At 32.3% G+C, this 21,817-nt stretch overlaps 4 protein-coding genes and 1 non-coding gene across 7 annotated transcripts; 2 read left to right on the top strand and 3 right to left on the bottom strand.

Moving 5' to 3' along the window:
• Positions 1 to 894: 894 nt before the first annotated feature.
• On the top strand, positions 895 to 3,084 carry LOC101492302 (uncharacterized). Its single transcript, XM_004495980.4, has 8 exons — positions 895 to 1,496; positions 1,659 to 1,692; positions 1,791 to 1,994; positions 2,102 to 2,191; positions 2,311 to 2,376; positions 2,465 to 2,556; positions 2,635 to 2,682; positions 2,781 to 3,084. Exons 1-8 carry the CDS (start codon positions 1,150 to 1,152, stop codon positions 2,896 to 2,898), a joined length of 999 nt encoding a protein of 332 aa, XP_004496037.1. The 5' UTR covers positions 895 to 1,149; the 3' UTR covers positions 2,899 to 3,084.
• A 293-nt stretch (positions 3,085 to 3,377) lies between these two features.
• LOC101493509 (peroxidase 5-like) lies at positions 3,378 to 4,944 on the bottom strand. The gene is made up of 2 exons (XM_004495819.4): positions 4,569 to 4,944; positions 3,378 to 4,404 (listed from the first exon to the last, which is right to left on the bottom strand). The coding sequence occupies exons 1-2, from the start codon at positions 4,791 to 4,793 to the stop codon at positions 3,625 to 3,627; spliced, it is 1,005 nt and encodes a 334-aa protein (XP_004495876.1). The 5' UTR covers positions 4,794 to 4,944; the 3' UTR covers positions 3,378 to 3,624.
• A 6,421-nt stretch (positions 4,945 to 11,365) lies between these two features.
• Positions 11,366 to 12,870, bottom strand: LOC101493189 (autophagy-related protein 8i-like). The gene is made up of 5 exons (XM_004495818.4): positions 12,687 to 12,870; positions 12,553 to 12,608; positions 12,286 to 12,338; positions 11,812 to 11,930; positions 11,366 to 11,714 (listed from the first exon to the last, which is right to left on the bottom strand). The coding sequence occupies exons 1-5, from the start codon at positions 12,724 to 12,726 to the stop codon at positions 11,617 to 11,619; spliced, it is 366 nt and encodes a 121-aa protein (XP_004495875.1). The 5' UTR covers positions 12,727 to 12,870; the 3' UTR covers positions 11,366 to 11,616.
• Positions 12,871 to 12,934: 64 nt separating this feature from the next.
• TRNAF-GAA (transfer RNA phenylalanine (anticodon GAA)) lies at positions 12,935 to 13,007 on the top strand. The gene has a single exon. It is a non-coding gene; the product is annotated as a tRNA-Phe (tRNA).
• Positions 13,008 to 13,629: 622 nt separating this feature from the next.
• LOC101492418 (squamosa promoter-binding-like protein 1) lies at positions 13,630 to 21,587 on the bottom strand. Of its 3 annotated transcripts, none has more exons than XM_004495816.4 (11): positions 21,343 to 21,587; positions 20,321 to 21,228; positions 19,763 to 19,944; positions 17,477 to 18,060; positions 16,872 to 16,946; positions 16,677 to 16,784; positions 16,456 to 16,573; positions 16,096 to 16,237; positions 15,790 to 15,934; positions 14,858 to 15,493; positions 13,630 to 14,360 (listed from the first exon to the last, which is right to left on the bottom strand). In XM_004495816.4, the coding sequence occupies exons 2-11, from the start codon at positions 20,929 to 20,931 to the stop codon at positions 13,917 to 13,919; spliced, it is 3,045 nt and encodes a 1,014-aa protein (XP_004495873.1). In that variant the 5' UTR covers positions 20,932 to 21,228; positions 21,343 to 21,587; the 3' UTR covers positions 13,630 to 13,916. The 3 variants fall into 3 exon arrangements, with proteins under 3 accessions (XP_004495873.1, XP_004495874.1, XP_073223705.1); XM_004495817.4 differs by having other exon boundaries at positions 21,357 to 21,587; XM_073367604.1 differs by having other exon boundaries at positions 20,321 to 21,587.
• Positions 21,588 to 21,817: the final 230 nt, after the last annotated feature.

Below are 21,817 nucleotides of genomic sequence, written 5' to 3'. Positions count from 1 at the left end.
CTGCTAATTTATACTCCCTGACCCTCCCTCCTCCCCACAATAATTTATCAAAAAATATTTATCTCACTTTATTAACGTTTTTAGTTGTGTGAAATAATCAAACGAGTTGTTTATAACAGATAAAATATATTTTAAGAAAAATATTCCAAAAAACTCGACATTTTACTACAATATTTCTACCGAAAGTAATAAATTTAATGAAATATACTAATGAAAAACAATACGGATAAATGATCACAATGATTTAAAAAAAAAATATTGACAATATAACAATCACGTAGTGGTAAAATCTGATTTTAAATGGATTCAATGAATAGAGAAATGTCTATTCATGATTGGTACGGTCTAATTATGATAATTTTAAATATTAAAGCCACAGTAATTTTATATAAATCATATATATATATATATTAAGAAAAATAATATTATTGAAGTTATGCTTTCTTCATAGAGGACAAGAACCAAAACCCATGTAAAAAGTCAAGTGTAGTTAAAGCTATGCTTTGTATTTTACTTCAGGTGATACTACTAAGCTTTAGATCTAATGACTGTGAATAGAGTCATCATTTACTTCAGAATTGGTGCCATTACTTAGAGGTGGGAATGGAAAGTGTTCAATTTCATTAACTGTATCACCCTCAATTTGATTACCTCAACGCTTACTGCGTAGATTATTCTTGAGTCTTGACAATATCACAATACTTCATAGGCAATGTGAAGCTCAACATATTTAACCTCTTCAATAATAACTCTAAAGTCTTATTATTATGAAATTAGAAAGAAAAAAAAAACACTCACATGAACTATAATTAGAATCACATTTACAAAATTTTGATGTTACAATTTAATCCCTTGCATTGATGTTTGATGTTTTGATGTCATCCTTAAATGAGTATGTTAGTACTAGTAGGCAGTAACAGTAACCTGTATTGAAATTAAGGTGAACTTAACCGGATAGTCAAACTAAAGTCAAAACTACCATTCCCCGCCACTACCTTCCTTTTGTATCCAAATTCCACAACAAGCTTCTCCCTTTTAACACTCTCGCTCTTTAGTTTACGAATAATAACAATATGCACAAAAAACAACAGGTGCCTAGTGTAGTGGTTAAGGTTGAATAACCAGCGAGCCTAACAGTGAATCCATTCCATGGCATTGGTGGTAGAGTGGTACGACTTTGTATGTTTTGGAATTGTTGGAGTTTCAATCCTTGGTGCCTTATGGATTCTCTGGAATAAAGAAGGCTCCTCTGCCTCTCAACCCGATTTTGACAACTTGGTTGACACGTCAGAGACTCTTCTGGTTGCTTCACCGTCACCTGACAATAGACTGCCCATAGGCCATATAACCACCTTCCAGCTATGGACCAGCTGTTGGCGAGGAGTGCACCCTGTTGTTCTGTTAGCTACACGTTTCTTTTCCTTTCTCACCTTGTTCATCTTATTATCATTGGATCTTCGTCAATACGATGCAACCATCTTTTACTACTATACTGAGTATGTCCTCTTTCCTTTCAATCACTATCACTCCATTCTAATTAAACTTGTTCACCAGGTAAAAGTTTAGTCTTGTAACATTAAAGATAAAGACAAAGTTCAAATTCTTTTAAGAGGGTTGTAAAATGGTCGTATAACTTTATTACTTATATTTATATGCAGGTGGACTTTAACATTAGTAGTGATGTATTTTGGGGTGAGTCAAACTCAACAAGAGTATATTCTCAGTTATTTTATCTAATAAGCTTCTATTATTTATGCACTTGGTATTGTTTTTGGAATTAATTAATGTAGTTGGGGACAATAGTATCTGCATACGGATGTTGGAAATTGTTGAACAAACCTCCACTTCAAAATGGGGAAAATAGGACAGAGTTTATGAGAACTAGGGATTTTGAAACCAAAAGTTCCGTTTTTAGGTTCCAAAGCTTGTATGTTAAAGAGGATTCTAAACAGAAAGCAGGATTCTGGGGTTACCTCATGCAAATTACCTTTCAGGTTAAGTTTCCTCCTGAAAATTATGATGAAAATTGGTTTTACATTTTGTCACCAACCATTATTCTGATATTCAAATTGAACTGATATTGATATTCTGCATTTGGCAGACTAGCGCTGGTGCTGTCATATTAACAGATATTGTCTTTTGGTGTGTTATCGTTCCATTCTTATCCATTTCTCGTTTTAAGCTAAACATGGTAATTGCATTTCTTCCTTTAATAACTTGCCTATTAATATGAATCAAATTGAATAAACAATTGTATGAGAAATTGCTATTTGAAGGTATCATTAATTTGTGTTGATCTGTTTTTGACAGTTGATGGGTTGCATGCATACCATGAACGCACTTTTCCTTCTTTTGGATACACTGCTGAACAATCTTGTAAGTGACACACTCAGTGGAATAGAACTAAACACCAATTCAAAAAGCTAATGGTTTGAATTTGTTGTGTGTATGTATTATTTTTCAGTCTTTTACTTGGTTTAGACTCGCATATTTTGTGCTATGGAGTTGCTCCTACGCTACTTTCCAATGGGTTATCCACGCATGTGGTTTCATTTGGTAAGATACTAAGATGTAATTGTATTTTCACATTTTTTGGCATCATCATCATTGGCTAAAACTTTCTTCCTCTAACAGGTGGCCATACCCATTTCTTGAGCTTAATACCACATGGTCTCCCCTATGGTAAAATTTACTATTAACACCACAAATTTCATGCCTTCTCTAATTTGCTTTCTGTATACCAAAGATTTATTACTTTTTCTAATGCATCTGTTCTACAGGTATATCTGTCTGGCAATAGTTCACATACCCTGCTATGGCATGTATTGGTTGATTGTAAAAGCAAAAATTAATATTCTCCCTAGATTCTTCCCTCATGCATTTTTGAGGTCATACTAGTTTGGTTTGTCATTATAGTTTTAAATTGTGATTGAAGTTGTGGTTAAGTTGTAAACTTTTATATTGCGGTTAAATGAAAAGAAAAATCTATTTTGTTTTCAGCAAATAAAGTTGAGTAATGGGTCTAATTGAAAAGATGAAATTCTCATCATAAAGAATAAATAAAAATAGATAGATATTATATTATATACTCATTAAGCAAAGTTCAACTCTTGATTTGGGATTTCTTCATTTTGTGAAAAATGGAAAAAGTAAACGGTTTTGTAAGAGGAAGAGTGCTGCAATAAAAGATTGACAATCATATAATAATCGCACCTGTTTACCTCATCAATGTTTTAATTTTAAACTATAATTTGAATAATTTTGGATAAACACTTTTTTTTCATAGCAGCATACAATTAAGATGTCAACTGAATAATAAAGTCATCAACCCATAACAAAATATATAAACAGTAAACTTTGAAAGGATGCAACATATATAATTCAAACAAAGTAGTTTCACTACTTTTACACTTTTCATTACACTAGATTGAACATATACACTTGAATTGTTGAAGAGTACAAACAGTTACACACTAAGAATAATTCCAAACAAACAAAAAAAGTATTATCAAATTAAGATTGAACCAGTCATCTTTTTTTTTTTTAATCACAATAAACAAATATAAGAATATATCTTTGCATCTCTGGATAAATGTTTAGAAGATCAAGAAGCTGATAATGCAGTTAATTAAAATTAACAACGTTGCAACGCTCCCTAATCTCACCTTCAAAACCTGTCAACACATCTAAGGAACCCATATGCACCATTGCCTTAGCAAACTTCACTCCCCACCTTGAACCATGTTTAGCATTTCTTAACACCGAGTTCCTAGTTAATCCACTGCTAACCAAAGTTTGATCTGAGGTTAATAAACCACGATGCTTCTGTAACCTCAAATAGTAATTGTTGTCCAAACGATTAGGCGTAGAAGCATCAAACACCACCGTTGGATCACTCTGTGTTTGTGTCTGTGGTGGTGGACACTTGGATTTCAACAACTCAGCAAACTTAGGATTCATAGAAGGATCTTGTGAAAAAGTTTTATTGAAAGAGTATAAACGGTTTGAGAACGAAGAACAATGCGAAACACCAATAGAATGAGCTCCAGAAAGTGTCACCATTTCATCTGCTGAAAGACCTTTTCTACCAAAATTACTGATAAGTTCCTTTGCATTGAAAGATGGTCCTGGTAGATTTTGTGTCACTTCGTCGAAGATCGATACCCGACCGTCTCTGCGCCCTGATTGTACTGTATAATATATGCCGCCAACTTTGTGAGTACTGTCTCTAGCTGCAAAAGCAAGAATGTCTGCACATGACACTGTTTTTGGACATGCAGCTTCTATTTGTGACTTAGCTTCGTTGATTACTTCAAAGCCACGTAAGCTTGGATTGTTTGCAGGATGGTCTCTCTCAGATGGATTTCCTTGTGTTGATTCTAATAATACAGAACCATCACATCCCTGAAGATTTATACAAAAATTCCAGTACTAAGTTTCCATATAAACTAATAAATAATATAAGAATCATATGTATAATTAAAATCTAGAAATGGTGTAATTTCTTTTTTTATGCTGACAATATAGATGAATTAAATCTATGAAAGTATTAAAGTGAAGTTGCGTACCCTGACAAAGCAATCATGAAAATGCATTCTTATGAGACCAGCAGCGATGCCGGGGTTAAGTGAAACAGCTTTGTTTACAGCTCTTCTCACAATTGCCTCAGCTGATGGACATGTTGTCTTATAGAAACCAACTTTCAATGATGTTGATGATGCCAATGTTGAAACTGAGAGAATTAGAACGAAGGTAAAGAGCATTAATGCATGCATTCTTAGAGTTCTAGACATTGTTTGAGGGATGCTAACTCAATTAATTAAAGTAGTAGATATTTTAGTTTTTGAGTATTAGTATGCTAAGTAGTGAGTGAAGAAGGAAGAGAATGATATGCAAATATGTATTATGTGTGTTGTTGGCTACTGATTAAGGTTGAGGAGCAGAACACATGTCTCATGAGTATATATATAAGTTGGGAAATATATGAAGGTGAGAGTAGGTCTGACTTTGGAAACAAAAAACGTGTTTGGCTGTAGCCTTCAGTGTTATACAAATGTTGAAATAATCTAATTTTGAACATTTCTTCAGGCTCTTGGGAGGCTATGGTTAATTAGATATGGGCAAAGAGTAAATGATATTGAATAATGGAGGAAAGAGGTGTGACTATTTCCTATTACAAACATGATAATATTTACAAGCAACATAGTGGATTGTGATTACCACCAGGTCGCCCTACCATTTTTATAGTAGTAACAAATATGCCGGCTTTTGGGTATTAAATATCACTAGGATATTACCGCGCTTTCCACGTATTTAATTTTTATTTTATTTTTAGAGTGATATATATAATTTATTAATATATTAATTTGAAAATAGAATATTTATAGGATAGAAGAAATTGTAAAATTTGTAATTAGATAATTATTTTTATTCTTTTGAGTTGAATTAATTATATCTACAATAATAAAATTTTACCGTTTAACTAATATCTCATAGACAAATTGTATTTTCATAATTATTTGTCATTTTTTCTTCTCGTTTTTATTGAATAGTTATCTTGTCCTCCCTACTTTTCAATATTTTTTATACATGCATTAAGTTAAAACAATATTGTTCAAATGAAGTATTAGTGTGAACTATAAACAAAATTTTGTGAAGCCATGTTTCCATATGCCATTGAGTTAGTGTTTATGGTCGAACAAATAGAAAAACAAATTTTCTATGCTAGTTGACGTTGTAATCTCTTGACTCAAGTGAACTATAATACTTATCTATATCCAATTATCTATTATATATAATTGAAATAAAAATTTAAAAGAATAAATGAATTGAGAATGTCAAGATTCAGTTAAGAAAAATCATTTTGTGGATAGGAAAAATAGATTAAAAAAAAGATGAACAACAAAAGATGAGTAAAATTAAATGGAGAGAGAAATGACCTAAGCATAAATTTTGACCTAGTTGATAAAGTAACTAAAGATCTTATACAATCTCACATTTTCAATTGATATTTGGGATGAGAATTGAGAAATCATATTAGATTAAAACTGAAAGGCAGATAAAAAAATAGGAAAAATAGAAGATGAGTAAATTCAAGTGGAGAAAGAAAATAACATGAACATAAACTTTGACTTCGATGAGGAAGTCAGATAAATTTACATAATCTCACATTTTTCATTGATACTTGGATGAAAATTGAGAAACTATGAAAATTTTAATATTTTGTAAGCGACAAAATTTTGTATCGAATGTATGTTCTCAACAAAAGTTTAAAAAAAAATTGAAAGAATGATTTTATAAGATAACATTAGATATAATTTATTTTGTTACCATTTAATATAAATATGCAAAGTTAAAAATAGAGAAACACTCAAAGTTTATTGGAGTGAGAAGATAGTAGAGTTATTCTTTATTTTCATGAGCCACTTTTGAGAATAGGTTCTCAATATATATATACATAATGCGTGAGGTACAAAAATTAAATTAAAAAATATGATATAAATTATAGAGGTATATGAAAGATACTACACAACATTATAAGTAATATATATGATATAAATATAATGATATCATGTGATATGTAATTTAATGAAGTTGAAGATTTAATTTAATGAAGTTGAAGATTTAATTTAATATATCATAAATGGATTAATGAACAATCATGGACTAACAAATACGGTTAAAAAATTGTTTCTTTAACTTGTTGAAATTATTTTATTAGATTTAAGATTTTCAAATGTTTTAACTGCGGAAGTTAAACTTATATGTTTAATGAACCTTGATTAAGGCTGGTCAAACCGATTGGGAGTATTAAAATGTATTATTGACGAGAACAATTTTGTCTGATTTAGTGCGACTCTTTCTCCTAATTAGCATATAAATGTTGTCAAATGTACATGTAGGGTCATGCCAATGGAGAATGCAATTCAAGCGAGATACTTCTTTAATATTCAATTCGGAAAAAGATTGATAATTTCGTTTTCTCAAGTGGCTCTGTTGGGCCTAGATATCATTATAAACATGATTAGTGTCGAGGTTAACAAAAGTTCTTCTGTAATATAAAAAAAGAGTGTGGGTGGCATTATTAATATTTTGATTAATAAATTTTTTTATTTTTTTATGTGGACATTCCTATAATATCTATTAAAATTGATTAAATTAAAAATTATAGTATATTTATTTAATTTTAATTTCAATAATTAAATAAACTTTTTCATAATTGAAATAATTTTTTTAATTTTAATTAAAATCATAATAAAAAAAACGTCATTTCAAAATAGATTCAAAAGATAAAATTTATAAATTTGAGGTGTTTAATCTAAAATATGATCAACCTCATTTATATATGAAATTTCGTTCAATTATTGATAATTTAATTTAATAATACCATATTAATTTTTAAATGTACTATAGAAATTCGAAAGATTAAATATTCTTGTCTAACAATATTTTCTTATGTTTGTACTAAAAAAATGTAAGACAATTTATATGGTATTCTTAAAAAGAAGAGTGTATCTGTACTCTTAATTTGTTAACACTTGCACTGGTACATTTATATTTTCAATTTAATCTCCTTAAATTTAACAAATTATTTTCTTAATTTTTTTATTTTAATTAAAATTAAAGTTAAAATCATTATCAACCTTTATAACTCTTTCCTACCTTTTACTCTCCCCCACAAAAGGAAATTGCTATCTTCCGTTGTGCTTCCACCGTAACGAGAAGAATTTTTCACCGTAAAAAGATCCCGGCTTTATCTCACTTTCAATTCACTCGTGTTTGCGTCACGGTCGTCTTGGTGTCGTCGATCACGCATCGTCGTTTTCAAATTTGTCTTTGATTTTTAATTAACTATCATCTTCGATTCTTAATGAAGAATGACATAGGGAGATGGTGAAGAACGACAGACAGACGGTTCGGCGACGAGAAGAAACTTATTTATTTTTTATATATAATTTAATAAATAAATAAATATTCATTATGTTAAAATATAACAAAAAATGTAAAACTTCAAAATTTTGTGGTGTTAAATTTAAAATATGGTCAAACTTACTCATAGATAATACATCATTAGACTATTGATGAGTTAATTTGATAGAAGTCTCAAAAATTTAATTTTAACTAAACATTAATGAAAATAATTTCATTAACCCTTCTTAATATGGTTTTCTTTTTGCATGTCCTCTTTTTTTTTAAAAAAAAAACTTTTTATTATACCCTACGTTGAAATTTATATATCAAACTCATATGTATCCATTCACAATGGTAATTATTCATTCAAACTCATATGTATATCGTTGAATATCAGTGAATGATGGAAAATTAGTCTTCGATGTAAAATACACAATCATAATTTAGTGGATACTTTATACGACCATTCATATTTGAGGCTTTTAAATGCAAATAAGAGAAAATTTATTAATGACATGACATAATATAAACTTGCACCAATATTTATTTTGAATGTATTAAAAAAGCAAAATAAAGAGAATTTCACAGTTTCCACTCATATATAAAACAAGGAGTACTTATAGTTCATTTTTGAAAGGTTTGTACACAAAAATACACCATCTTTTGAAATTAATACAAAGTGAAAATTATGTGTATTGGACAAGAAGATTGGAGGATATATATGTTCTGAGAGACATATTTTTGGCGCATTCAAATTGTATAAAGTTGTTCAACATGTTTCATGTTGTTTTGATATATGATAGCACATACAAAATAAATAGATATTGGCTACCATTGCTTGAAATTGTTGGTGAAGTGTCTACTGGATTGACATTTTCTGTAACATTTACTTACTTGGAACAAGAGCGACAAGAAAACTGCATTTGAGCATTTGAAAAGGTAAGACATTTGTTCGTCTATGAGAATTAAATTTCTAAAGTTATTATGATCGATAGAGATCTTGCCACGATGAATGTTATAGGTATTGTATTTCCCACTTCAATTAATCGGCTTTTTCGTTTTCATAATGAAAAAATATTAGGGCAAAATACAAACAATATGTGAAAAAAGGATATACAAGATGAACTAATCGATGTATGGAAAAATATTGTATATTCGACTAATGTGGATGAATGTAATCATCACTTGCAATATTTTGAGTTAGTGTCTACTGATATTATTATTTTTATTGATTATGTTAAAGATTTATAGTTCATACCTTATAAATAAAGATTAGTCGTTGCTTGGACCAATAGAGTAATTCGTTTAGGGAATACAACAATCAACATGTATTTTTAAATTATGATTTGTTTAAAAAATATGATTGAGTCATTTATGTGAGTCATGACATCATTCAATGTAATGATCATCTCTCCAAATAACATGTGAAACAAGTTTGTCTCTTTATACCACATTTCTACAAAGGCATATTAGATACAAGACTATCGTCAAATAAACTGAAGACAAATGTACCAATCCAAATTTTTTAATTCAATGTTGTACAATATCATGTATCAATACTTCAGCAAACTTTTTCAGTTTCAACACCTTCTAAGGACCATGACCCTATAAGTTATTAAAAAAACATAACAATCAAATAATCTACTAAATTTCATTACAAAAATGCATTAAACATAATATATTTACTCTTGATTAAAATTAATTAATTAAAATATATATGTTCTTCCTATATCCTCCAAGCCACATGGACTTTATATTATGTCAACACCGATGTCACCAAGGTACTTTAGGAAGTCCACATTGTTGGACCTGCTCTTCAACTTTCTTCTCCTCATCTTCCTTATAGTCCATTTGTTCAAGCTTCTGAACATCCTCATCAAGTTCTCAAGACCTGAAACCATGCCTAAGACAATTTTGACGAGGTGGACGATTAGCCTCATTCATTTGTCGATAAGATGCAGTGGATGAAACTCTTTCGCCTTTATCACGTATATTACAAGCGATAGTGCGAATAATTTCTCCATTTGTGTATCTGATCCTAATCACTATAAATTAACATATCAATAATTTGTATTCAAAATAATAATTTTAAAAATTAAGAATGATTCGAAACTTTCAAAAAAATTGAAAATCTCAAAAGTTTATTTTATTCGAAAGTTTTAAAAAACTGTGTTTCAAAAGTTTCGTGTTGCTGAAAACTTTCGAAAAATCTTGAATTCTCTATTTCAGAAGTTTCTAATTGTTCGAAACTTAAAAATAATTGAATCAACTATTTCGAAAGTTTGGAATTGTTCAAAACTTTCGAAAATGTTTTGAAAAATTGAGAATAGTGTTTCAAATGTTTTAAATTAATCAAAAAAGTTCAAAAATAATAATTTACATGTGCTTCGGAAGTTTTGAAAGTTTTAAAATATTAAAAAAATTTGAATATGTGAGTGAAAAGTAAAATAAATAAATAAAATCAATTTTTTATATTTAGTACAAAGGACAATATGATCTTTTTAAGTCTATTGAGGAGTGGAATGTATTAATAGGAGTGTAAATTAAAAAACTATAAATATAATTAGTGTGGAGGTTTAATAATGTTTTCATTAAAATGATCTTTTGACGATGTTTTCTTAAGTTTATACTAAAGAAAAACAATGTTTTCAATATCTTCGACGAAGAACGATCTAACTTATTTATTGAGGTCGGAACTAAACATCAGGTAGTTATTTTTGTTTACTAAAAGTAAACAACTTTTGGAAAAGACAGTAAATAACTTGAAGCGTATTTTTGGAACAACACAATTAAATAGGGCAAAAGTGAGTCGTTTTTTGCTTATAATTTGAAATAAAAAATGGGATTTTTTGCTTTTAATTTGGGATATAAAGTGTGTTCAATGATAAATCAAATATTAAGTCCAATGTGAAATTTATTTACTAATTATCATGAACATCCAACTAGCAACCTTCAAGATCAAGTGTCTCCACCAATCAACATTAACAAGTTATTGACTCCCAAAAATAAGATACGTTTTGTTTAATCAATTAGTTTAAGTTATCCTTATATGTAGCAGTCTCATGCTAGCAAAAAAATTGAATCTCTTCCATTTCAATGTATTGGGTTTATCAATGTGTTTCTTAGCTCTGATTTGTTGACGCGAGAATATAAGATACAAGCTAGTTTTGCCATGGGATTAAAGATGGAGTGGGGGACTGTGTTGAAGTATCAAACGGATTGTGTTTAAAGAACACAATATGCATACAATATATGACAGAATGATTACCAATAAAAAATGCAGTAAGGAAAATGTATATATATATATATATATTTTGGTTATATTAAACAAAAAGGATGTAGCAATATCTTACACAATTATTCTGTGTTCTTTTTTGGGACTTTACAGGAATAGTAACTGCTAGTAAGAGCAGTTTCCTATAGATTATCAAAGGTTTGATTTTCAAACCGACGATAGACCAAACGGTTCAATGTTATTAAACATAGGAATTTTTCACGAGTAAAAATTGAATTCACTATTCCATGGTTTACAACATTCACACAAACACACAAACCACTTGCGCTAGACCTCGGTGGTATGTTATACATAGCATTTGAAAGGTGAAAAAGAACACAATAATTAGTAAAACCATACAACAAATATGTACAGGTTTTTTACATAAGACGGCTCATAACAAGTGTATAAGAGAGTTTAATAGTTGATATTTATGTACAGGATCCAAAGGTTTTCTCAGTGCTATAATACATGTAAAGAAATCCATCCGCATCTTTGAATGATTTATAAACAGAATCCATCATACTAGCTGCAAATAATCATAAAAACAACACAATGGCAGATGAATAACAGGAATAAAGAAGAAGAAGAAAAAATTGGATTAAGGGATAGTGCAAGTTTATTACCAGTTTGAGGTAAGGTATTCTTCACAAATACAAAGAGGGCTTTTCCAGGGGGTAAACTAAGTCTTGAACTCAAAATATGAATGAAATGGCCAACAGACAAGTCTCGTGGAACAAGATATCTATCACAAATATAAGAAATGGTAAAATTATTAAGTGAGTTATTATTTGCAAAATTGCTACTTACACTGAGTTTTATGCATTTAATCAAATGTAAAAATCATATGTCTTTGATAAACTAGTTAATTAGTTAGTTATGCTTGTTAGTTGTTCTTATAGTAACTGTTGATGTAACCAACATTTTCATTATGATAACAATTTTCATATTATTTTTCTATACTTTTCTCTCATCAATGGTTTCTATCAAGAATATATGATCCAAATTTTATTTATACAGTTGTAGCTATTTTTGTTTAGCAATATGAATTCAATCAAAGAGTCAAAGTCGAAGTTTTAGTTTGATAGAAGTGGTCTTACTTTTTCTTCTCCAAATCAGGTAGATCGCATTTCGAATACCTTTCCACAATCACCTGAATAACAATAGTTATTCAAGAATTGAATCATATGATGAAATTAAATTATTATAACAGAGGGCAAAGAATATAAGCTTAGAGAGGCAAATGAAATTAAATTGGGGGAAAATGAAATCAACAGAAGTTTATAAATAAAATAGATTTTTCTTTTTAGAAATAAATTAATAAGAAAAATAGTGTGATCGAAAATTAAAATGAACAAGGGACTTACGGGGATTCGGTCGGGGTATTTGGCAACAATATCTCGCGATTCTTCAAGCCTTTGATCTGCACACACCAAAATAACAATAAATTAGATAAAAGGAAATTTGGATAAGAAAAGAAGGAAGGAAGAATCGAACGAACCGAAAGTAAATTCATTCTGGAAACAAGAACCTCCTCCCATTATTATTAGGTTTTGGTGTCAAAGCAACACAAGACGTTCTCCGATTGTAAATTTCCTTCTTCTAACTTCCGTGTAAATCTAATACAACACGGGCACTGTTAAGAACAAAAAGTCAAAATACATTATTTATTTAGAAGTTTTTTGCGGGTAAGCACAATCAGGATATTGCTGTATAATATATGACGTTTCTTGAAGTCACTATCAACATGCGGGGATAGCTCAGTTGGGAGAGCGTCAGACTGAAGATCTGAAGGTCGCGTGTTCGATCCACGCTCACCGCATTTTCATGATTGTATTAACTTTTTAGACTTATTTGACCACAGATATGGTAATGGGCTAAATAATTGTTACTGGCTGGCCCATTTTACCTTTTTCGGCCTTGTTTGAAGTAGTCTCATTGACAAATATGATTATCTCAAACCTCGTAGGATAATGTGTCTACGCATTCTTATCATTTTGCAATAAAATAGCTGTTTATTTTTACTTTTTTGAGTAGACAAATGTTATTATATTAATCGTCATATTAGTTCACCAAAGTTTAAACTCTAATTCTTAACTAAGTTGATATACCAAACCCCTCAACCATAGCTGCTTATTGATGGACACCATAAAACAAAGAATTGGTGTAAATATTCCTATCCTTGAAAGATCCTCCAATTCTACTTACGTATTCAGTGAAATGTTTTAAACATAACATACGGAAAATCTGCTGCAAGTTTATTTGGCTTCTGAAACACAAACAGAAATCGTCTCCTCCAATCATATATTCATCGCCCATTACATATTACACAATTAAAAAAGATCTCCAAATTAATGAGCTGGATAAAAATATTATATGACAGAATATATTATAATGTCATTTGTATCCATGTAGATGATCCTACTTAGTAAGATAAGACCTGATTGTTGTTGTCATCATTAACCATTACATTCTCCATTTCAAGTATTCCACGGAAGATTCCATTCAAATATTACACTTAAATTACAAGGATCCTAACAAATTGAGGTTTAACAAAAGCGGTTTTCACATACAGTGTACAAGTATGTCCATAAAAGGATAACAAATATGTAAATAATATATGCATAATTTAGCCACATTACAAAGAACAAATCCTAAATCTCAGTCATTCAGTCTATGAACGCATCCATACATGACCTATCATGTTTTATTAGTTGCAAGCCAGTGAACCTTAGCTTGTTCCAAAATCCAACGATTCCCATCTGAAGGGTCGGAACATGTATAGAACTTCAGGTGAACTTTTAAACAGAAGTGCCACACAAACACATACTGCTGCTATGGCCACCATAGAGAGCATTGCAGGTCTGTATACCATAGACCTTCCCACTGCAGTTCTACAAGAAATTTTAGAATCACAAAGTTTACAGTGGCCTTGGCCACGTCTTACTTCAGCTTTTCCAATCTCAAAGCTAGTGAACGACTCATTTTGCTTTGGGTTTGTATAACTCTCAGCCGGATTTCTGGGAATCTCAACCACCACATGAGCTGCTCCTTGTCTCTTGTTAAGGTTTTTCTGCACCAAGTGAATGTAAGTATAATGGCCGCGCAATCGTGCATAATCCTCGGGTGTGGAGCCTGTGCTGTCACGAGCATTCTTCCATGCCTCAATTCCCACCTGTCATGAAAATCCCATTACTAATGCAGCGCTACGGAACACGTGATGCACCAGATATCCAAAAGGAGACAATTAATGGGGGATGGGGGGGTGGCGGGGTTAGTCATTCAATTCATTCACACAAGACACAGCACTGTGCCAAACATGTGCAGTCAGCTAATATTAGTGACCATAGTAGTTCGGCGGGTCAACCAGCTATATGATTGGTAGCCTCCAGATAACACAGGTTGATTGCATCCAATAAAATTTAAAAACAATTCAAATGTCACTAGCAGTATACAAGTGTGACAATAATACAAGCAATAGTATTTGTATCAGTTAACAGCAGGTTTCAGATATGATGAACCACAGAGTAAACAATAGTTAAATGCAGCTTTGTATACATAAAAAAAGAGTTAGATGCAGCGTAGGTCCAAATAAAAGCCACGAGAAAATTTCCAACATATTAGAAGAAATCGAATCTAATAGTGATGTAAGTTAAGGTGGCGTAATTTTACCATGCAAGGATCATTAATCAGAGCATCCAGTACATCCTCGGAACCATCTTTCCCTGCTGCTATATGGAGTGGTGTCAAACCAGCAGGACCAACAGCATCAGGTCTAAACAAGAAGCAATGATTCTCTCCATCAACCAGTGCCTTGCCTGTGGGTTTTAGTTTATCAGATGTACTTTCAGGAACATATCTTAAAAGCAGCTCCACTAACTGCTTGCTATTTCTCCTTACAGCTCTGTGAAGGAGGCCCATATCTGAAAGTGCTTGATGCAGATTAGGGTGATCTCCTTTGTTCACAGTTTCATCAAGCAGTAGGTTCAACAGCTTTTTCACCACTGCACACCAATCATGGTCCATGGAAAACTCCATAAGCCACGTGAACCGTTCTAATGGAAAGAGATCTACACCAGTGTTCAAGTGAACCATCCTATATTTTAATTGGCTTCTGTGAAGAAGCCAGCCCATTTCATGAATGAAATCCATAGCTTGACTGTGGGCTTTAATTTTTCCAGTCCCTTCAATATTTCGATCAGTTTCACTTAATTCCAGTAGAGGCTCAAGCACACGGATCTCTGAGCAAACATCCTCCTCTGCCACTATGAAAGGAAAGAAACTGCTACTCAAACCCTGGTCCTCAATCTAGCAAATCAAAAAATGAAGTAGAAACCTAAAGCTCAGCACATAGCATCAGGACAGGAGTGCTTATCTTCAGTAAAATATATTACACATGGGAAAATGGATGCACTCAAATTGATCAACAACTTATGAATTAGGATATCATCAACAGCAACAGTAATCATTGTGTGTGAAATTGTACCATAAAAGTAAAAATAGGGTACAAGAGAAATTTTCTTATCCCCTCATTGAGGAGCAACTAGCTCGTTTCCCTGCCTACTTTTTTCTGTGGATAAATTTTGAGAGTGAAGAAAAAGCACCTCAATAAATCCTCTTCCATTTGCCACAGGGACAGAACATGAAAATTGGATGCACTGAAGTTCGTCAAGATCCTTGGAGTATTGATCCGTTGACTCACGAGCATCTTCACAGACTAGATATTTTCCTTCGAAAGCACACATTAACCTAAGGACAGGTTTAAGAGTCATATAAAACACTAGCCCAACAAAAAATACATATATTTAAACCAAATCCTGGAACTTAGAGAGCAGGTCCAAGTTACAACATTTAATATAACTACCCCCAACATGCAACGCATTGACAAATCACAAAGCAACAGAGATTACCTTGTGGCAGGGCGCATCAGGTTGACACCTTTAACAGAAAATTGAGCTCTCTTTGATGCTGGTACAGCAATTGGACTTACAGTCCAAATCTTGCTATAATTGTTACTTCTAAAAGGTAGTGATGTATCTATGACAACTTTACCTGCACCACAGAAATAGCAGTTAGAAACCTAATCATATAAATAAATATATGTAGCTATGACACATATTACATGCATATACAAGTCTTATAACATAGACACAGCTTGTCAAGCAAGGACTTCAAACTTTTAATGAACTCATTTGATGGATTACTGAAATAATTTTTTTACTCCTGTTATGTTGACCACTAAGAACAACAACAGAGATGTAACAAGAGACCATTGAAAATGAATGCCATTTGATGCTGCACCCTGATGTGAACCCATCCAGTTCTCCAAAACACATCATCTGAGACATCCAGCAGCTTACTCAAACTGGAACTCAGATCACAGCAAAGCTGCAAAAAAACAATCAAGTCATGTAAGGTAAGGAATGTTGCATGTTAGCAGAAATAACCACCAATGTAAACAGGACGATATTTTTAGAAGGAAAAAACTTACTTCCTCCCACACAGCCTCAGTCTGACGCAGATAAATAGTCAAAACAATACAACCGGGCCGTATGTAGCTCTCGATATCAGTAGGACTGTGGGATAACCAATCAAGAATCTGGCAATTGAAACCCTCAGTGTGATTAAATTTAAAAAGAAAAGAAATGAGAAGCTACTCTTAGCTGCTTTAGAAAGCATAAAGTACCTGTGCTCTAAGTACAAGAGGAAAATCATTTGGCTCTTTACCAAAGAGTTTAAAAACAATTCTGTCTGTGCGACTCTGAATGGAGGAAACAAAAAAAAAAGTTACAGGACAGCAATCTCAATTTATATAAACTTAATTTAGAAAGCATTGTTCAACAACCAAGGTAAGAAAAGGGGAAATAATCACCCATGTTTATTAATTTATTCAGTTGTGTTTCCACCAAAGCTTTTTATTTTGGTTTTGGCCGGAGGTTTGAGTTTGATCAAACAATAAAAAAATGCATAGAGCAAACAGTTTTAAAGAAAACATAGAAATCATGCAAACAAACCAATCAAAGGCCTCGAGCCATGTATCTTGTTACAGTTGTAACACCAAGGTGGCACCGCAAACCACGTAAAGCGTCACCAGTAAGTTCAAGAACCAACCAACACCACACATTGCCTTAACAAATGTATGTGGGTTACAGTAAAACATCCTCAATTCTATAATTGAAGTCAAATAAACTTAATCGTGGGGACATGTTCACTTTCATTTGAATGAAAAGATGATACAGTAAAGCATGAGTAAAATAGCCAATTCAAAATAATGCAGCAAAACAAACACACCTGAGCTTCTCCACTAGAACTAGAAGGAGACTGGGCAGATGCAGAATCCGAATTTCCACTTGTTTGAGGTGGACTTGACTGATGAGAATCTAGTCGTATCCATGGGTAATCAGCAGAGCTAGTGCCAAGATTTGTAGAAACAGGCAATCTTTCTAGATCTTCCGTGCCATCATCTGAGTCAATATATATGTCATTCAAATCAAAATTATTTGTCTTTATTTGTGCACTACTATCTCTGGCTTCTGAGTAAGCTGGAGGACTGTTTGAAATGCTGGGTTTTATTGAAGACAGGATGTGATGATCAGAGGCCATAATATCATGTGTATGCATCATTTCGTGTTGCATTTCATTCGTGGATACAGTTTGATGTTGTCTTATAACAGTTGGAGAGCCTTGAGAACTGTTGGAAAATAAAGCTGACACCATCTCTGATTTCCTAGAAGAACCCCCTTCTCTCAACAAATTATCTTGTTCCCGCAAAAGGTTTGACAAGTTCTTGCTCCCTTGTTCATCATTCTGACTAGCAAGACTCCTTACAAGATGAGTTAGTAAATCCTGATCTGTATTCTGATCTGATCTGTCAGCTGTAATTAATTTAAAACATCAATATCCATCGCAAGAAAAGCACAGTCATAACATAAATAGAATCCAGAGGAAGAAATGTGAGAATGTTCTTACTTACTAAGAAAACATAGATATCATTATACAATCCCAAATGTCATTCTCACCATATGATGCAATAAATAAGTGCCTCATTGTTATAAAAATAATCAGTCTCGTAAATCATAAGCTTGCAACATCACACAAGATTGGCACTTACAAGTGAAAATTTTACAGTTCCTAAAAATCGACTGTGTCAATTGCTGAAACATGTGTATTCTAAAAAAGAAGAGAACAAAAATTATTGAATTGTCCTGTATATTTACCATTTTCAATATAGTATCCGCTAATATTTAACCGACATATCCTCTTTTAGAGGCCAGTCTTTGATCTGTTGGGCCAATTTAATGACAACTTAATAAAGAGATGAAGATAACTAGGGTGAGTTTTAGAAAACTTCAAGACTAAGACATATTTATGAAGTTCTTTAATTATTTGATGCCATCAAAGTTCCTTTTTGGTGTTTATATGTCTAATTGGCATATATACAACAACCACCACCACCACCAAACAATATCAAGCCGCCACAAATTATTTGACAAATATCTCATTACCACCGGGATATTCCATTTATCTGAAGGCACAGCGCAATTAGTAAACCAGTCATCAAAATCAAGCTATTGACAAGGCCTAAGTGCCTAGTGAAAGAACAAAGACACCAATTTAGAAAAGCAACAAATGATCACCAAATAAAGGCAAAGATATCAGATCAGGGAGCTTCGTTCGGTTTTTTCTTGTCAGCAAAGTTAAGAGAAAAGAACTGAAAGGTAAATGTTAGTTGCGAGTAGCAAAAGCAAAGAATTAGAACAGCTTTACAAGATGCCAGCAAGTTTACTTTTGAGTTAGAAACTCGTTTGGTGAGGGTCCATTCCTAGGATTTTGAGAGCTTAATAAATAAACAGTGCATCTTATTACCAAAATTAAAGAATATTTATTACAACTTTTGTCCGTCTATTTACATATGCTTGTTAGTGGAAATGAATCTTCTGATAAGATTTCACAAGATAAAGTCGATCAACACACAAAAGCCAAGGTCAGATCATTTTCATTGCCCTCTTCTAAACTGTTATATCAAGCTTTTTTCCTGTTAGAGACTAACATGGTCTATACATCAACCACTCAGAGCATTCAGAAGCCAAGCCACAATAGAAAAAAAAGATGGAAAAAAGTTCAAAAGTACACTTTTCGTGCCCATCCTGTTTTCCATTTGACACGATATTTTTCATAGAAATCGGGTGAACAACCTAAACCAAATTCTTCAACATGATATGAAATGTAAACTTGAGGACAGAGATAATTTTTTCCATGCATCTTTCTGAAGAAGCAATGTGTTGGCCTAGTTAAAACTTATAATTGGTTGTGTGTTAAAAAACAGACACATTACTAGACCTACAGCTACAGGTGTAACTTAAGAAACCTCACTCCCATAATTAACATGTCTTGCCCGATAAAAGTACAGCTACAATAAACCAGATTTATATAACTAACCAAACTAATTTTTATGGCTACCAACATAGCAGTCATGTTGAGCAATAAACAGTTTAAATTAATACCACAACTTTCCTCATTTCTAACCAATTCCTCTGGGCTCTAGTTGCAAAGATAATGATTAGAAGAAATACTTACAATGCATATTTGAAAGTATCTTCAATAAACTTATCAACAGATAACTACTAGTTTGATCATCATTTATTGAATTTCCATTAGGAACAGCTTCATTATTTGTTTTCCGTCTCCTTTTATTATGGCCAGCCAAGCGCCTTCGACAGCTTCTCTTTCCTTCATCGAACTCTTGAAGTATGTGAAACCTGTTGATGAAGTAAAAGAATGCCATGCAATAAAGTCATCCACATCAAACTCTTAGATAAAAGTTAATACCAAATTATTGAATAAAAGAGTACTAAAAGAAATCCATAATGATATTTGGCGGTATTGAGATGCAGTTTTCAATTGTCCGCTATCGGTTAGATTTTGGTATTGTATTGGTATTGAGTAAAAGAGCACTAAAAGAAATCCATAATGATATTTGGTGGTATTGAGATGCAGTTTTCAATTTTACGCTATCGGTTAGATTTTGGTATTGTAAAAATTAATTAATGGCAAAAGTATTTATTTCCTTTATACACATTAGTATCAAGTATCAACCTAAGCAACAACGGAAAGCAATAAATAAGCGAAAATTACCTACTACACTGTTGACAAAACCTCTGCATTGCATTTCCCACAAGTGCCCTACTGGCCTTAGAATGCATTTCACAAACTTTATGACGTCTGTGATAATCCTTAGCTCGGCTCAGATCTGCGCCACAATCTTCAACCTGACAAACAGCTCGATTTGAAGCACCTCCAGCTACTCTGCTCTTTTTTCCATTCATACCATCCCAGTTTGCAATCTCCCTTTCCACCACCGGTGAAGCATGTCCGGCAAGCTTTAAACTAAGGCCACCTGCTTCCTCATTCAAACCATCATCTTCCAAAACAATAACTCTCCTTTTCCTCTCCCCTTCGTTGCTCCTTTTGGGATTCTCAAGATCTCCTTCCTCGGAGCACGAAGAAGAAGCGTTGGAGGAAACCCCAGCCACCGGGTGGATCCCAGACCCGAGAGGGAAAAATTGTTGTCCCACTCCCAGAACATCCGCTGACACCGGATTCACACGGTTAGCTATGAACAAATCACCATCCCATCTCCAATCATTCAAATTCCATTCTCCAGACCTTCTCCTCATACCACTCAAATCAGATGAACCACCAACACCATAAAAATGATAAGCTTCATCACCCAATCTAGCTTCCATGATCACAGTTCACAATTAAGAACTCTCAAATCAATCTTAATCTAATTATTACTCCTCAATACAAATAATTAACCCTCAGTTTAGTTGAAAGTACAAAATTAACAATACAAATCTAATTCAATAAGCTTCAATTCATCCCCAACAGTCAAGAAAGAGCACGCGCACGCAACCATGGTTCCAATTAAGGGAAATCCACATAATCAAGTAGAAGTAACTAAATCACCAATTCTTCCAATTTTCCAAGTCAACTACTCTGTAACAGAAACCTAACTGAACTCAAAGTACTGAGAAACAATCCTATAAAAAAAATATTTTAAAATACACATAAGGCAATTAATTTCTTTTTAAAAAAATTCAGTTAAAATTAAGCATCAATTTGATGATAACGTAAAGTAAAGGTAAACATAGTACTGAGCGAGGTGTACGTCACAGAGGTAAGGTTAGAAGCAAAGCAGATCGGCGGCGAGTGAACGTCGGAAAGTGCGGCACGGAAATGGCCAACAGGTTATGTGGACAGAAACGGCGTTATTGTTGATTATTGTTGACGATGATGACGAATTACGATTTCAAATGTTATTTTAATTTTTCGTTTCGGCAGAAAAAACGGTGTGATGATAGTATACTCTGTTATGGACTTATGGCACACTACTTAAAAAATAGAATAATAATATTACATCTAGACTTAATTATAAAGAAAGGTAATTTAATTGGACATATATTAAAAATAGTATAAGTACTTAACATATTTAATTTTCTTGATTAAATGAAAAATAATAATTACCTTTTTCAAACTACTACTTTCCCTAAATTTTTTATAAAGTTTTTTAATTATTTTAATTTTATTTTAATTTTTTATTTTATTTTAATCGTTTAACTATAATTTTCT

The sequence above is a fragment of the Cicer arietinum genome, chromosome 4 (genome assembly GCF_000331145.2).
Source record: "Cicer arietinum cultivar CDC Frontier isolate Library 1 chromosome 4, Cicar.CDCFrontier_v2.0, whole genome shotgun sequence".
In the NCBI taxonomy this organism is placed as follows: Eukaryota; Viridiplantae; Streptophyta; class Magnoliopsida; order Fabales; family Fabaceae; genus Cicer; species Cicer arietinum.
The sequence above is the reverse complement of the archived record's forward strand: the minus strand, read 5'-3'. Positions and strand labels throughout refer to the sequence as shown.

What these genes read in the sequence shown, in the direction of transcription:
- LOC101493509 (XM_004495819.4), bottom strand. Translation starts at nt 4,793, where the DNA reads ATGTCTAGAACTCTAAGAATGCATGCATTAATGCTCTTTACCTTCGTT. An exon ending in TTCATGATTGCTTTGTCAGG is followed by an intron (nt 4,405 to 4,568) that starts GTACGCAACTTC and finishes ATAAATCTTCAG; the next exon opens with GGATGTGATGGTTCTGTATT.
- LOC101492418 (XM_073367604.1), bottom strand. Translation starts at nt 20,931, where the DNA reads ATGGAAGCTAGATTGGGTGATGAAGCTTATCATTTTTATGGTGTTGGT. An exon ending in GATACTTTCAAATATGCATT is followed by an intron (nt 18,061 to 19,762) that starts GTAAGTATTTCT and finishes AATTAATTACAG; the next exon opens with CTGACAGATCAGATCAGAAT. An exon ending in CTCTTGTACTTAGAGCACAG is followed by an intron (nt 16,785 to 16,871) that starts GTACTTTATGCT and finishes TTCAATTGCCAG; the next exon opens with ATTCTTGATTGGTTATCCCA.
- LOC101493189 (XM_004495818.4), bottom strand. Translation starts at nt 12,726, where the DNA reads ATGGGAGGAGGTTCTTGTTTCCAGAATGAATTTACTTTCG. An exon ending in CCAGAATGAATTTACTTTCG is followed by an intron (nt 12,609 to 12,686) that starts GTTCGTTCGATT and finishes TGGTGTGTGCAG; the next exon opens with ATCAAAGGCTTGAAGAATCG. An exon ending in AATACCCCGACCGAATCCCC is followed by an intron (nt 12,339 to 12,552) that starts GTAAGTCCCTTG and finishes ATTGTTATTCAG; the next exon opens with GTGATTGTGGAAAGGTATTC.
- LOC101492302 (XM_004495980.4), top strand. Translation starts at nt 1,150, where the DNA reads ATGGCATTGGTGGTAGAGTGGTACGACTTTGTATGTTTTGGAATTGTT. An exon ending in CTCGTTTTAAGCTAAACATG is followed by an intron (nt 2,192 to 2,310) that starts GTAATTGCATTT and finishes TGTTTTTGACAG; the next exon opens with TTGATGGGTTGCATGCATAC. An exon ending in CACGCATGTGGTTTCATTTG is followed by an intron (nt 2,557 to 2,634) that starts GTAAGATACTAA and finishes TTCCTCTAACAG; the next exon opens with GTGGCCATACCCATTTCTTG.